General features: G+C 45.2%; 1 protein-coding gene across 1 annotated transcript; it reads left to right on the forward strand.

The window, feature by feature from the left end:
* Nucleotides 1-11,478: 11,478 nt before the first annotated feature.
* Nucleotides 11,479-15,758, forward strand: tekt3 (tektin 3). Its single transcript, XM_061095571.1, has 7 exons — nucleotides 11,479-12,042; nucleotides 12,606-12,689; nucleotides 12,784-12,854; nucleotides 12,940-13,083; nucleotides 13,882-14,104; nucleotides 14,748-14,902; nucleotides 15,542-15,758. The coding sequence occupies exons 1-7, from the start codon at nucleotides 11,479-11,481 to the stop codon at nucleotides 15,756-15,758; spliced, it is 1,458 nt and encodes a 485-aa protein (XP_060951554.1).
* Nucleotides 15,759-17,147: the final 1,389 nt, after the last annotated feature.

Raw genomic sequence — 17,147 nt, forward strand, 5'->3', positions numbered from 1 at the left:
GGGGTGAAATCCAGTCCCCGGGTGCAGCTGTGCCCCTGTGTCCTCACCAGGCACCGTCAGCTATGTGGTCACGTGATGGCCGGGCTGCAGGGTAAGAGGAGTAGAGGTAGTAACACATGGAAGGCCCCGGGCTCGGCTTCCCGCTCCGGCGTGCAGCAGCGTGCGGAGGTCTGAGGAGCTGGGTGGTCGCCGCAGACGCTGCATGGAAATAAACTGTGTAGAACAACAGAGTTCACCACAGAAGCAGAGTCGGAGCCGGGGCAGCAGCCGTGGAGAGGACAAGGAGAGGAGATACTGAAACAACGACAAGATCTTATGAGTTATATCTGGATTTTTACAAATGTTTAACAGTTCAGCTCTGGAGGAAGCCTTGTGCATGTTTGTTGGTGATCTATTGAGAATCAGATCCTTCCACAGGTTATTTCTTTCGTGGCCATTAAAATAAAGATCTACGATGCCTCCTCCCCCACTCACGCACAATGGCTAGAAGAAATCATGTCCTGCTTAAAATTGGAGAAGGTTAGATACTCGCTTAAGCTCTCAAGTGGGAGATTTCAGAAGGCGTGGGGTCCTTTTCTTATTGCAATCCAGTTGATAAAGTTGTGAAAACCTGGCCATTAGGTGCAGCTTAATAACACTATGTACTCTTTGCTTATGCTTATTTTTAGCGCAGGCTCTAGACGTGACAATGTGCTCATATTATTGTAGTGTATCGGCAGTGACTGGGAAGGGATTTTATTTGATATATTCTCTTTCTTTTCTGCATAACGTTGCATTTGTTTTTTTTCTGTTTTTCTTTTTCTGTTGTTACCTTGTGTTGTTTTTTTTTTTTTTTTTTTGTTTTCTTTTTTCCTGAAGTTATATTGCCCACTTCATGTCTGTGTGGACACATTGGTGTTGATGGTTGTACTCATGTTTACCTCCTGTCTCTGTAATGTCCATTCAGCATTGCACTTATATATATTGAAAATCCTTCAATAAACAGATTTTGATTTGAAAATAAAGATCTACAGATTTCCTTAAAATCTCCTTCCCATGTGACAGAATGTGTGACATGTCTCTACAGTGGGTGAAGCTCTGACTTCTAGGCACAGAGCGACAGGTCTGACCTTTCCTCTGACCTCACTTTTGCTGACCTTGGCTCCTCCCATTGAGGTCAATGTGCATTCCCAGCTGCCGCGGCCCATCCACTCCGCACACGAGACCCTCGTTCACCAGATCCACGCGAGGGGCCGACTCGCAGCTCGCGGGACCCCCCCCCCCTTCACGTGGCGTGTACACCTGACATGGACACACATCACAAATCATCACAACCACGGTCAGAACGGCGGGTAACGAGGGACATGATGGCGCTCGGGGGGGTTCGGGGATTTGACAGAGGAGAGAAGTGGCTGAAGAAGCTGCCACTTGGAATTCCACCGAGACATTTTCACAGCTCAGCTCGCCGTGTGGTGCCAGAATTGGGAACCATGACGCCCATAATTGTCACATGCCTGCTCCATTTATTATGATACCCTGGCAACACGGACGCCAAACCAGTTACCCCCGGTTTGATCCTGATAAACACTACGTCCAACTTCCCAGGGCCCAGAAAATAAGGTGGAAAAGTTCCATTTGCATCCATCTATGAGACGATGGAGTTGCCAGCAGAGATAAATTAATTTCTCTCATGTCGGCTACTTACACTAACAATAGTTCCATTCTGCTTCGGTCCAAATTTGGGAGAAGGAGAACAATTTGGAAGCTTGTGAGGAGCTGTCAACCAGATGCCTTCGGCATTTCAGAGGGAGAGGGAGGGGCGGGGGGGCTCTAAATGCCTCTGAACAAAAACGCCATGGTTTTAAACGCCATTATCCGCCTTGTAGCAGCAAAACAGAATCTTCCTTGGCCTTTTGTTGGGACGGAACTACTGAGGAGGAATTCAGACAGGGTGTGTGTGTGTGTCTGTGTGTGTCTGTGTGTGTGTGTGTCGCACAAATTAGAGCCCATTCAATCATATTTTCTGAAAAACAAGTAGTTTCATGGTCACACTGTTACATTTACTCAGGAGAAAGGCAGCTGTGATGGACAAAAGTGATACAACACACGATTATTAAACTAGTTACCCAGAGGTCACCTGGAGGGTAAACTGCTCTAAACCCAAAACAGAATCATTATAATGTTAAGTATGAATCCTCTAAGTCTAACTAGACGTCATAACATAGCTGCAGCAGGGTGTGTCTCTCTCCAAAGGCACGAGGACATACCATCGAATCCATCTGATATCTCACTTGATGAACTCTGACCTTTGGTGGGACGCAAAGAGAACGCACGCCTGGGGAATGCAGTGGCCGCAGCTGTGTATATGTTGAATGTGTGTATAGCTAAAGTACACGTGATCGCAAGATCAAGTCAAACTTTCTGCTTGTGGAGCCTCTTCTTCATGGGGGGGAGAATTCATTTCACTGTGTGTTTCCTAGTTTGTACAGTAGTAACTACACACACAGAGCAGAGTGTTTCCTAAAGCATAATCAATAGATCAAATTCTATAGGGCTTGTTATCTCAAACCTACGATTGCAATATTACCAAAAAAGTTTGAATTCTACGTAACTAAATTATCGTATAAGTATAAAGAAGTAGTATAACAAGTATAAAGTAGTAGAGTAGTACAGTAGAAAGTCGGAAACTCGATTTTCTCGACAATAAATGCGTATTATTTTAATAAAATTAGGATTCTTTCCCTGTGACATCAGAACTTCTTTTTCAACGTGGCTCTAAAACTCTGTGGTTCTAACAAACGCTTCCACAAACTCTGCAGTTGCACCTGCCTCCGCTCCCACACTCTGCTGGCAGCGACTCCGCGAGTCAATGTTGAAACAACTAGTGATAAAATAAAAACTCCCAATGCTTCCAAATAAAGACATCAGCAGAAACCTGATGACTTTCCTGCCAGAGAAGAACAGTGGAGCTGCTCTGCCTCCAGTGAGCAAACGTCTCCGCTCAGAGACGCTGGTGTGTTTGGACTAGGGTTGCAAAGCGGCGGAAAGTTTCCACGGGAATATTAAGCTCGGGAATTTTGGGAATTTTGAAAAAAACAAAACTATGCAAATTAAACGCAGAGCAATAAAAACGTCATTCAAAACTCTATTTTAAAGATGTATGGAATGCAGCACACGCTGCACGTTGAGTTTCAACCCTCCACTGTGCATTCTTCCATCACATGCACAGATAACTCCCAGCATCCTTCACTCTACAGCAGGGCTATTGAGGCCTGCTGTAGTGTGCAGGACTAGTCAGGTATGTTTCCATGATATTACTTGGGAAAATATATTAGCATGCTGATTGAGGATTGTTCATCTGTTCATCTAGACTATTTCCATTCATTTATCCATCAATTGTAAAATATGTTTACAGACGATTCCAATTGTTTGGCTAACTATTTATATCTCTGGCATTGAATTAGTGTTTTTTTACAAACTTTTTTCTCATCTTATTCTACAGAACAATGCCACGTGCACTATCTCATGTGTGGAGACATTTCACCCCATCCAATGTAGAAGGAAAGGCTGTGTACATTTGCAAATACTGTGCAAAGACCTATGTTAAGAATGACACAACGATGCAGAAGCATATAGTCAAGTGCCCAAAGTTTCCTCAGGGCTCAAATCAGCCTATGACAAAACAAAATGTTTATATTTATGTCTGTATATGACAAGGTAAATACAGTTAGTATAAGTTACCCACAACATTTCCAGTTTATTCCCGTTAATTCCCGTTATTTCCCATGGAAAGTTTCCAACTTTGAATATTCCCTGAATTTTGCAACCCTAGTTTGGACGCCCGTGAATGACGGTTAGTGGAGATGGTCACAGAGTCCAGCTGGACCCAGTTCCTCTTTCCCATGCTGCCGAGATCCAGCTGTGCACCGTCTCCCATTGCCGCTGACCAAACACGTCTCTGTGTGAGAGGACGTGGACGACGACCTGCTGGAGCAGATGGGACATTTAATGAGCGTTTAAAGGGAGTGATGGGGGGGAGGGGACAAGTCAAAGCAAGTGGAGGCATCAGGACTTGACCCTTGCATCCTTTCTTTCCTTCCTCTTCTCTCCTTGTCTCTCACATCAGCCGGCCACATGTTGAACATGACTCCTCTCACCCCCGCCTCCGCTCATAAGAGGAACGTCGGGTTCTTTCCTCATGATTAAGGCTCCAGATATTCATCTGACCATCACTTGCATGCGGGTGAGTCACCGTGTAACGAGCTGAGGTTTCTCTCAGCCGTGCTCCCTCGCTGCTTCGCCGAGATGACGAGCGCGAGCTGCATTTCCCCAAATTTGGGTCGGAGGTATGTGAGTGAGAGCGATCCCCACGCCCAGGGTGAATAATTCAACTCCTGACTCAGCATGGAAACATTGGACCTCTCTCTCCCCTTTATAAACGTTTGGCCCAAAATAGCCTGAATTACAAGCAACAAACCAGTTGTGTGAACTCAATGCACATTGTTAAACTGGATTTTACAGACACTCTGAGGGCTTTAAACAAACCCTCATACATGTGTTAAACTTATAACAGCTTGGATTTTTTTCCAAGGAGAAAGATCTGCAGACAGAAGCAGCGGTGGAAGGGAACACACAGCAGTGGAGGTGTTAATGGAAAGTCATCATTCAGCAGTTCTGTGGGATTTCTCTGTATCGGGAGCAAGTATTCTGCCAATGCTGCTGACTCATACCTTCCAACCCATGCAGGCAAAGAATGAGGCGTTAGTGCAAATAAAACGTCCCTCTTGCAGGAACGTTTCCAGTGAATGACCAGTAGAGGTGCTGTCTTTTACAACAATGAGGGTTTAGAGAATGGAGATCGTCTTAAGCTGCAAGTAACAGGCCACAAGTAACAGGACATTTTTGAAGAAACAAAAAAGTTCCTGCAGACTGGACCAGGGAGGATGAAGCAAATTAGCACGCTGACATGTGAACAACATTCTGCTCCACTCCAGTCCACCAGGGGGCAGTAATGCAGAAGACTATAGAACAACGATGAAGCTACATCGAGCAACTCTTCAACAATATAGCACAACACAAACAACACAATACAACACTGGATCAGAGGCAAACACCAGTGACAAAACAAATGTGAAATGCCAGAAAAACTTGATTTTACGTCAGGAAACTGATTCTACGAACTTCTGCTGAGATGCACTGTTGGGAATTGTTTGTGCTAAAGTCATCGTCTCAGTGAGATTCACCATGAGTTCAAAGAAATGATTGCTTCCTCTCTACGTAAATGGCGGTAAACCACATCTTTGAAATGATCGCCATGTTGCAATTAGTTCATATAACTGTGAAAAATACTGATGAAGCTGCATCTATACACTATATCTATGATGCATCCGTGAATAGTTGTAAGAAACTAAGGCTGTGGTCCGCTGAAATGATGATTATGAATCAGATATTTCTGAAACCATCTTGAAGCTCTGGTTTTGATTTTGTAGAATTTACTGTAACAAAGAAGAAGAAGAAAAAACTTTTTTATGATTCTATTGAGAGGATTGTTTCGTCTGTCTTGTTCTCTCCAACTTATTTCAGTCGTATCGTATTCGTAGTCAGATTCTAGTCAGCGTTTCATCTCCAGGCCTCCTCTCTCCTGCCCTGTCCTCCTCTCTCCTGCCCTGTCCTCCTCTCTCCTGCCCTGTCCTCCTCTCTCCTGCCCTGTCCTCCTCTCTCCTGTCCTGTCCTCCTCTCTCCTGCCCTGTCCTCCTGTCTCCTGCCCTGTCCTCTCTCCTGCCCTGTCCTCTCTCCTGCCCTGTCCTCTTGTCTCCTGCCCTGTCCTCCTGCCCTGTCCTGCCCTCTCCTACGCTCTGCTGCACGCCACACAGTGGCTCCAGTGGAATGTGATGACCACGGACCGGACAAAGCCGCGCATTCATGGCCCGCTCGTCCCACTCTGGAAGTTTGGGACTGGGAGCCTTGATCACAGATTTGGGGGGTGGGGGCGGGGTGGCCAGAGTCCATCCCAGCACCACCCACCGGGGCACCATCACATGACAGCCAGGCCGCCACAAGAGCCACGCACCTCCGTCTGCTGCAGTTCAGTTTATGCTGCAGTTAAAAAACACAAAGATGAAACGACATGGCAGCTTCCTGAAAGTGAAGCCAAAGATTCTCAATCACTTCCTGGTGGCTGAGATCAACTCCTCCGTGTCCACAGATGGGACATGGACCAATCTAAAGGGTCAAGCTACACGTCAAATGAGGATTTCCGATAAGTTTGGTTTTAATTAGATATTTGATGCTATAAAAACAGTGTGAAACATCATGATTGACTGACTCACAATTTGTCAAGTGCGTGCATTGGCGATACCGCAGCTCCCCTGGCTTCAAATGACGTCAATTTTGGCATCATTTTATGGATGATGCTTCTTCCATCTTCATATACAGTCCATACAAATACTGAGGTAGAATGGCGACATTTCTTAACCCCCATCCCACAGGCACTGAGGGTCGAATGCTAATGACGTGGAATTTAAAATGTAGAACGGCTGAGTCATCTCTCTCCTGTGTGTGAAGGAGCAGTGATGTTGTCCTCAGCGACGGTTCACAGGCACATTCATCCTCTGCTGCCTCACTGTCTGTCTGGAGGCTGCTTCCTCCGTCTGAGTATCCGATACACAATCCATTTGCCTCCTTTGTGTAGGTAATATAATAAAGCTCAGAGAGTAGCTGCTGGCTCAGAGGCTACAGACACAGTAGAGTTACCATGCAACCTCACACAAACACGCACACTGTTGGCTTCTTATTGCTACGCAACTTCTGTGTGTATATGAATCCGGATCCTCTGAAAGGATACACCTGAGGATAGTGTGTATTCTTCTTATTGTGTACTACTCTAACGACAAAGACCAACTTACACGTGTTTGATAAATACTCACTGTCACAGCAAAGGTATTAACCACAGTGCCTAATTGTTTAAAGAAAACATCTTTATTTTTATTTATGATCCATTTCAAAGAGATAAAAACTCTGCATCTGCTTCTTTATCTGTATTCACTCTAAATATAAATGGAATATTCCGTGGGACATGCCCCGCCCCTCCACCGAATTTGGTGGAGTGGTTTATGCGTAATTCTGCTCAACTAAAAAACAAAAAACAAAGAAAATGTATCACCTCCTTTGCCGATGAACAAAATAGACAAAACACACTTATGGTTTTACCACGAAATGTAAGATGTGAGCTCCGAATGAAAAGAAACAACAACCTCAAAAACAAAACACTCCAGGAATCATTACGTCTCCTAGAAAACCACTTGAAGCCTTTTTAAATCTGAGCAGCTCTGATTATTCCATTAACATCCGCCCGAAATTAATGTGAGAACACAATCTTCATTTGTTTTTTCTGAGATCAAATTGAATTAGATAAGAAAATGATTAAATTGCAGCATCAATAACAAAGAGGTTCGTTTGTCTCCACGGTTTCTGCTGCGTTTCTGCTCCACCTCTGTGAGGGAATTGCTCAGAACATTTTTTATTGGCTCCCATGGTCAAGTTGATTCAGGACTCGGAGAAAAGAAGGCCTCTGTGTCACAATGGGCAAAGGACAGACGCACAATGTATCATGGCGACAACAGTGAACCAGTCACACAACGCAGCCGCCCATCTCAAATGACCCTGAGATGAGAGGAGGCTCCTGGGATTCACCCATCTGGACGCCCCCATTATCTCGGTGGGAGATCTCTAATGCTGTCATCAGATTTGATGGGTCACTTCCTCTCCAGGTGTGGCCGCCCTCCTCGGCAATGGGCCCATCCAGAATTCATGAAGGGAAACCGATGCCCTGTGTAATTGGACAGGAGCACAGGAGAATGCTGCAGGTCCGTTCAACAACGTTTAAACCTTCAGAGTCAGAGGAGCGAGCGAGCGTGGCGAGGAAACTGTGGCATGGTGACCAGAGTGGCAGGAAGTGAGTCAGGTCCAAGTGAAAAGGGGGGGGGATAGACAAGGACTCCCATTGGTTGGGAATGTTGAGAAAACACGTGTGACCCCTCTACACTTGTCTGTTCTTACCTGATAAGCTGAAGGTCATTGGTGAAAAGTGAGGGATGTGTCAAGGCCTTAGGGAACGTCTGTGTGTGTGTCTGTGTGTGTGTCTATGTGTGTGTGTGTGTGTGTCCTCATATGGAAAGTTATGACAGAGCTGTTGATGTGTTTTTTTTTTAAGGCCGTGAGATTCTCTGCTTTTTTAATCAGTGAGAAAGTGGAGTCATTCCTGGGCAGCTACGTGTTCCCTGAGTGTTGCAGCTGAACGAGAGCAGCAGGGAAGTGTTTGTTTTGGAAGCAGGTTTTTTATTTCTGAACATAATTTAGTAGAAGAGTTGAGAGCGAACGCTGCAAAGCATCAATCTCTGCTTGATGGCGTCTGGCAGCTTCATTACGAGTGCAGAGTTCTCATGTTTATATTTGGCAGTCCTAATACTGAGGGGTTACTCAGTGTCAGGGAAGGAGGCTGAAGAACGTACTTATTGTCATATTTGAAGAGGACATGACATATTTCAACGTCAAACACAGTTTGTGAACATGTATCCGAGCCGGAGAGACGTCTCAAGTCCTCACTCATCGAACAATCCTTAAAAACCGAGCCTCTGTGAGCGGTCACATGAAATCACTAACTGCAGATTCATTGTTTTGTCTCATCTGAGCCAAAAAAGAGAAAAATCAAAGGTCCCAGACATCATGTGACATAAACGTCTAGAAGTAATGATACGTGTCCTTTCCTGCTCGGTTCACTTTTCACTCTCAAACTAACGGCTGTACAGATATGGTCTCCATGGTGCAGGGGTGGATGGAGCGCTTTCAGACATGAACTCTGGAAAATGTCTTAAAAAATTGGGTGAGAAAGATTCACAGATCGCAGCAGGAGATTTTCCGGATCAGACTTCAGGAGGCGGGACAAACTCCACTACGAAAACTCAGGCTGGCGCGAGAGGAAGTAGGAGTACCCAGAGAAAAACCCACAAAGTCTCGGGGAGAACAGAGAGTCCCTGTGCGGCCGTCAGAGATCACCACGGCAACACCGTTCCTTAGAAAATGTACATTTAAGGCCAACGATAAGAAAGTTCTTTGTTTTCATTCCTCTGAGCGTTGCACCCTTCACTTCTATGTCACCGTGCTCTCTCAGACTTCTCCACTAATGCAGTAGTTCACAACATGCTCTCATGGGCCACAAGGCAGGAGCACATATAGGCCCCTGTAACATCTTTAGGAAGCTCTTTTCCAGGGGACACTGGCAGCTCTCTGCACGGGAGGAACTTCATACGAGGGGTTGGCTTTTCATGCTTCTTCCGCCGTATTTATAGTGGCTGAGGTCAGGCTGGCATGTAGGGAGGGGGGGTCTTTTTCAACTTAGCCATGTTAAGTGATGCCAGGGCCGCAGGGGTGGAGCAACGGCATCTCATTCCATTCTAAATCTAAACCTCCACGTTCAGGACAATAGTGGCATCGCCGCGAGCTGCTAAATAGTGCACGGAGCCGCTTTGAAGCCGCCGCCGAGCGCTAACCTGCAGGTCAATCCCACAGCCGTTATTAGAGAGTTGGAAATTACACTGCACGCTGTGGCAAGTGGTCAGAATCCTCTTTACAATCATATTTGAAAGACCAAGGTTTTTGTGAAAAGTAATATCATATAAGGTGAAGAATTTGAGAAGAAGAAGAAGAAAAAGAAAATTCAAGAAATAACCAGCAAACAACAGAAGAGGCAGGTGGTCCATGTGGTTCATTCCTCTGAAACAATTAAGTGCTGATACTTATGATAATGTTGCGCTGATGAGCCAAAAGATGAAGTATTTCATTTCACTGCATTCCTCATTTTAATACCCCCCATCTAAAATTACACCTATAATTACGGCTTTATCCTTGCAATTTTACTTTATATTTTTTCCAATTCTCATCTCAGATTCCCATTGTATTGGGCCAGAAAACAAACTGGACCTTTTTATGTGAAATGTGGAGGAATCTTTAAATGTGGCTTCGATAAAAATTGCACAAGATAACGAGCTGAATACTTAGTAGCACCTGTAGGAAGGTCACATATTTTAGGGTTTTAATGATGCTAGTTAAACTAAAACATTCAACAGAGTCACAAGTATCACTTAGAGCTGATCTCACATTTCAGTGTTGTGCAAAACACATTGTGATAACACTGTTAAATACATATATGCACAAACCAATATGAACTCGTAGGTCAAATAATGAGTAGCCTGTGTTAGCAACACCCAAATAAACAATAACACATGTAGATTTTGTTCTGGTGAGAATTGAATAGAGCAGCTGAGTAACTCCTGGCTACAGCTCTGCTCGTCTGTGTCGTGGAAACCAGGCTATCGTCTGTCCAGCCTCAGCCCTTCAGAACAGATTAGTGTAAACGATCCTCAGCTCCAATGGTAGGTAACACAACACAGATTATTATTCTGTGCTACAGGGGTTTGTGTGGACTCTTCCTGTGGCATGAATCATTAAGCAGGCGACTGTAATCCATACAGACGGCGTGGTGCTCAGCATGACAGCAATCTGATGCTGCCGGGTCGAAGACAAAGCTCAGATTGCTCTGCTTCTAACAAGACATCGGCAGGTAGGTGAGCGCTAAAACTGTAAAACTGAACTACGCAACATGTTTTCATTATAATATCATAATAAAATGTGTTTCCTTGTTTCACCTTTGTTTGTTTAACCCACTTTGAGATTCAATCGAGGAGTAAAGGTTATTCAGAGGAAAAGATAGAAGGACAGGAGCACGGTGCAGAACTGAAAACTCCAAGGATCTATGGGGGAGGATGGAAACACAGAAATCCGATCATTGCCTTTTGCTGTCTGCATTTCTCTCCGTTGTTCTCTGTTGTCCATTTTAGGAAAAAAGATCAGAGTTGGCCTATTTGGAGTTGCAGAGCCAATAAGCATATTTGGGAATATTTGAACATAGGAAAAAAAAAAAATTACAAACAGAAAAACATCTCATCTGTCCCTCTGTAATCCCACTGTATCTACTCGAAACAAAATAAAAGCACCTGCTCGCCATTAATTTGAAAATCCCAGGCCGAGTGTTGCAGTAACCTGTGGCAACTGCTTCTGTGTCAACAGAAATCTTGGACGGGCGGACTCCTGCAGCCCAGGACCGGGCATCGCCATTGGCCGGCTGAATGAATGACTTGCAAACTTGCCCATCTATTATGCATGTCAGTCTACCTTTAGTGCGTTCTTGAGCTCATTTCCAGGTACAGACAACCGAGAGCCGGCCGGCGGAACAGGAGAAGCTCTGATCATCTTGGTAAGACCATTTTCTTCTGTTTCAATTCCTTATGAGTCACTTTATTTAGTTTTTCTGATTATATTTGATTCATTTTTACGTATGGAGCTTTAATAGATAAATAACTAAATGTTTTTTACCTTGTACATGATTATTATTAGACTGTTTTCTATGTGTTGAACCCAGTGGCACTGCTTGAGGATTCAGAAATGGAGCTGATTGGATCAACTCTCACTGCCACATATGCTCGGCCAAAAACCAGCCACTTCCTCCCGGCCATCTCCACCATGGCGTCCAGCTACCGCAACACTCATCCTGCCGTGAATCCGTCGGCCAACCTGTGGAGAACCAACAGCTACTACAAGAGCAGCGGCGCGGCCCCGATCTCCGCCTCCAGGCAGAGAGAGAATCTGGACCTGGTCCGAGCCCACACCATGTTCTACCCGTCCAACCGGACAGCGATGAGCACCCGCTACACCCCGGACGACTGGCACAAGTCCAACCAGACCAACTACTGGGAGTCCGAGTCGTCCCGGAACAGCGCAGAGAGGCTGAGGAGAGACACCATCCGGCTGATGCAGGACAAAGAGCAGCTGACCAGGAGAAGCCAGGAGACCAGCAGCAAGAACATCGGCGAGAGACTCAACGATATCGTCTTCTGGAGGTCGGAGCTCACCCACGAGATCGACAACATGGTGACAGAGATAGCGTCTCTCAATGAGGTGAAGAGGAGGCTGGAGAGAGCCCTGGCCGAGACCACCGGGCCCCTTCAGGTGAGGCTGGGAGGGATGCACACTAATTTAGTGTATGTGTGTGTGTGTGTGTGTCTGAATTTTGAGGATTTGCAGGGAATATCTACATAAAATCACATTTGCATTGTAGTCTTAACACGCTCGCACACATTATCAATCATGCATAACACCGGGTGAGTCTCTGTGTCTGTGGTGAAGCAGTTTGGACGATAGGGTTTCCAGTTTGGTTGTGACAACGGGATCCGACGGCCCCTCACAACACCTTTGAGGGGTCAGTGTCCTAATTAGATCGACCTCTGGTAATCTGTTTCACCCAGAGTGAGTAATCTGGCCCGAGATCTGGTGACACAGGCACCTTCCTCGGCTCAGATCATGTGGCCGGAGACGTCTCCAGGTAACTGAAGCATGAGAACGCCGCTGATGTATTGCTCTACGCAGGGACGCCGACTTTACACAAAGGGTGGGAGAGCGTTCTGCTCAAATTACCTCCTCGGCTTTTTGAATGTCACAATGAAGGAGAACGGCGCATATTGAGTGACACAACCACCTCAACGTGTTTTTAGTCATAATCACTTTGTCAATAGGTGTCTCAAGAGTGTTTGTACCACAGAGAGAAGCGGATGTCCATCGATCTGGTACATGACGACGTGGAGAAAGACCTCATAAAGGTAACGTTGAAGGAGCAGAGGGAGTGGAGTCGTGTGTACAGCTGGATACAAGAAGTAAGGCGTTTCTATTTCTGTTTATTTACATCGCAAATAGGAAGTGGAAGCCATCAAGTCATGTCAAGAAAGGATGAGGCGCCACCTGGACAGAGCCATCGCCCAGCTAGCGTGAGTCTTCAAATCAGATGATGAAATATTACACATAGGATTCTTTCCGAAACTTGTGTTTTTATGTAAATTTATTTTTTCTCAGGTCAAACAGAGCAGCGCAGCACGAACTGGAGCGAGACATGAGCGACAAGGTGTCGGCTCAGAGGATCGACGACCGGTGTCATCATCTGAGGAACACGTCAGATGGTATCGGCTACTACAGAGGGGTTGAAAGACTAGACCCTTCGTGAGTAGAGTTTTATGTGATCAAATAAACCAGCTTGAAATACAGGACTGGGCTGCTGGGATGAGTTAGAACATCTGTGAAAGTCATTTTGGTTTCTCTGCTGCCACACACTGCTCTCCAGGCTAAGAGGCTAAAGCTAAGAGTCTGTAGCATATAGACTGTAAATAAAGATGGACGACTTGTCTCCACTTCCTCCATGTTCAGAACTGAAGCCAAAACATCTCAGCCATGTTGTGCAGTCTGTGAAGTAGTGATTTCGGAGGCGTGCACTGATACACCTGCTCAACCAATCACAAGTCAGTTCACAGCAGCTAATCATCATATTTCACACAGTTTCTGAAGTGTCAAATAACTAAACTAATGAATTAAAACCCAAACTTATCAGAACTCATCTTTGAGAAATAATTAATTTGGGATATCCTTTTTATTTTTGGTCCATTTTATGATATATACTGCAGCAAGCCACAAGGGGGCGATCAAGATGTTTTGACTTCATGAATTGGTGCAGCTACTTAATGACAATCCAAATATGAACCTCTTGGTGGGAGGGACAGCCCAAGTCCATTAGAATCCTTTTAGTAGATATTTTTAAAAGGCTAAGTGTGAAACCTGATCTGCTGATGGAGTTAAAGACTTTTTCCAGTCATTAGGATTCATCCTCAGGTGACCATAAATGTCAGGACAAAATCTGCGATAAGTTGCATCTTGATATGTTGCTCAGATAGGGACCATTTACACTACAATGTATTTGAAGTCAGTGGGAAGATGGACTATAAACGACCATGTCTTTCGTTTCAGACTCTCTCTCCCAAACTCGTGGTCCAAGTTCTCCGACGACAACATCCTGCTCTCCCAGAGTGAGCGAGCCGCCTCCCACAAGCTGAGGGACGAGATAGAGATCCTGCTGAACACCACGTCCAACGAAATGTGGAACCAGTTCAGCAATGTCAACGTGGCCTTCACCAACCGCATCTCAGAGACGGCAGACGCCAAGAACAGCCTGCAGACTCACTTGGCAAAGGTCATCACCTTTTCTACACCCTCACAGTTCACAGAAGACAATCTGGTTATGTCTGTGCACTAAGATCAGGATTTCTAATGATCTGGTGGTGGTGCACTCAAGTTTTGATGTAGTAAATTAGACTCTTTTAAAATCGCTAAAAATATCAGATACAATAAATATTCATTGTCTGATTCATGGCCTGTAGGGGATATTTATCTTATGTGGTGGACACATGCATGTTTACTGTCAAACTTTCAAGAGAGGAATGATAATAGACGGCTCTTTCACTGTTTGTGCAGAGTTCTACACTGGATCACATTGTTCTCAGGTTAATTCTCAGGGGTTTAACCATCAGCTGTCCGATGGGTTTAAACTTTGCAGCTGTGATATGAGGCACCCCGTCCTCAATAAGCCTCAGTCACTGTCAGTTGTAAGGAGGAGTGATTCGCCGGGATTGAATTACATGAAATGGGCTCGTACAATGCAGGTCGCTGTGCAGCTTCTTACCATCATTGCCTCTTCCCTTTAATTCTTCCTTTGCCCTAATCACCACCATCTTCACCAGTTGCCCTCCTGTTTTCATAGTCCAGACGCTCAGCTGCTCCTACACTGATTGTCCTCCTGTCATTTCATTTTGCCTCCGTCTCGTCTCCTCATCCAGACTCTGCAGGAGATCTTCCAGACCGAGATGCTGATCGAGTCTCTGAAAAAGGCTCTGAGAGACAAGGAGTGTCCTCTGAAAGTGGCTCAAACGAGACTGGAGGAGAGAACCCGCAGGCCCAACATCGAGCTCTGCAGGGACAACCCACACCATAGGTAACCCTGCAGTTATACTGTGGCTGTCATGAATATATTTATCACACTTGCGTATTCCTAGAGAATCAATCGATAGCCAGCTAGCATGAATAGCCTAACTTTTAGCCAAGGGTGAGAAATTAAATATCTGGTCAGAAATCAAACACTCTACACTAATGAATAGATAATTAATTATGCTCAGAATTTAAAATAACTCCAATTAAAGCCACTTTATATAGAATCTTGAAATGTCTTACTTCAGCAACATCTGGTGGTAGTTATAAGAATTACACAGTGCAACAAGGCAATTAACTATTCTATCAACCAATGTGGACTTCACCAGGGATCGTATCTACAAAACCAAAACTTATGCAACTTGTCAACGTTTAAATAATTAAATTTCACCATTTGATGCAGTGTATTTCGTATATTTCACTTTAAATTGGATGTTAAACCTCAAGTGATGCAACTCTCACAATACATGTTAGAAACATTATGAGCTATTTAACCAATCTCTCTTTACAACATGGTATCAACTATGTCAATATTACAGCTAGAACCAACAAATGACTAGTTTCCTGTTTAATTTGTATTCCCCTCACTTCCGTTTCTGAAAATCCCGACTGATCTGCGTCTCCTTGCATTTCCTTCCCTGTTCAGACTGGTGGGGGAGGTGCGAGAGATCGAGGACACCATTCACAAGCTCCGGGAGAGGCTGATGGAGGCGGAGAACACGCTGCACACGCTGCTCAAAACCAAGGTCACCCTGGAGCATGACCTGTCCATCAAGGCCAACTCGCTCTTCCTGGACCAGGAGAAGTGCATGAGCATGCGCAAAAGTTTTCCCAGCATGCCCCGTCTGGTGGGCTACACATGAGACCACGTCTTAAAAACACCCATTTAATAAGAAATGACGTGATTGATGTTTAAGGTTTTGGAGTGATTTAGAGGTGTGGGTGAGTTTGAATGTTAAATGATTTAAGTTTACAGGCTCTGATTTCTTTATCTGATCATCAAAAGAGGATTGTCTTAATTTTGACTGCAGTACCTGTAATGTATTCACAACATACATTTTAAAAACAGTGATGTCGGTGAAGAATAAACTGCCAAGTTGACGTAACCGAGTTTTAAGGTTCATCCTTATCCGTGAAAAGAGCTTTTAATTACTGATATGTACACAAACTCCTATGTAACTCTGGCTGCTAGGGGGTATCTCAACACACATGTCATGTTAAGCTGACCCGTGTGTCACCTCCGGAGAGCGCTCACGTGTTGGAGAACGTGACAGTTACAGGCTTTGAGCAAATACAGAAATATGGAATGTGAAAGGCTTTTGTGTCTTTATATGAGCGGCGTGGCCCATGACTCTTCACCTCTCACACAGGAGGAGCTGGGCAAACATCTCGTAAGTTAACACACACCTTGGACTTTAGCCTCGCACCACTCGCTGCTCATCAGCCCCTTGCCTTCCTGTGTGGGCGGGAGTTGCCTGTTTGATTCCATACATTCAAAGATTCAAACATTTCAGGGCCTGAACGGACTATGGACACACACACACACACACACACTGTTATCACACACACACTCCTTTGGCCCAACCCTGCCACTACTGCACCTCTTGTGTAAGCCTCTCTGAGGAATGTAAACATTGCTCAAAATCGCCAATGCTGCCCGAGCGAGTGCAACGTCTCCTCCATTCATTACCTTCACCAGCGCCATCACATTGAGAGAGCGATCATGTTACACAGCCAAGAGTTCTCTGCTCTGAACTGTAATTTTGTTCCATCTCTCCCTCGCAGTTAATTCGCGTTTTCACATCCTGGATATCTCACTGCACCGGTGGGAATACGACCGACAGTAAAACATGTCTCGGTGCGAGTGAGCGGCTGCAGACAAAGTGGGTTCGGAGGCTGGAGACAGGCGGTGGCACGTACCAATCAAAGATGTGCGCGTGATAAGAGCGAAACCTGGAATCTCGGAGCTGCAAGTGTTTACCTGGAATCTATCACGAAAAACGGGCTCCACCTTAATCCTTTTAGTGGCTGTAAAGTAAAAGCATCAACATACCACACGCAGATAGAGAGGAGTTTCACTGTACAGGTTTACGGACAGGAGGAGGGGCGGTGGCCATAAAGATAAACCACTCAGTGTGTGTGTGTGTGACTTGCACTATGATGTAGGTGTAATGTTTTACAGCTGCCTTCTACTGTGCAAACAGCATTGTGTTTGACGACAAGTCGGTGGCAGGGGGTCTCGGCCAGGGTCC

Source organism: Limanda limanda, chromosome 21 (genome assembly GCF_963576545.1).
Source record: "Limanda limanda chromosome 21, fLimLim1.1, whole genome shotgun sequence".
Lineage (NCBI taxonomy): Eukaryota > Metazoa > Chordata > Actinopteri > Pleuronectiformes > Pleuronectidae > Limanda > Limanda limanda.

Bases quoted from the DNA above. Each gene is read 5' to 3' on its own strand.
- tekt3 (XM_061095571.1), top strand. From the start codon at position 11,479: ATGGAGCTGATTGGATCAACTCTCACTGCCACATATGCTCGGCCAAAA. The intron at 12,690-12,783 runs GTAACGTTGAAG...CATCGCAAATAG, and splicing joins TGGAGAAAGACCTCATAAAG to GAAGTGGAAGCCATCAAGTC. The intron at 12,855-12,939 runs GTGAGTCTTCAA...ATTTTTTCTCAG, and splicing joins AGAGCCATCGCCCAGCTAGC to GTCAAACAGAGCAGCGCAGC.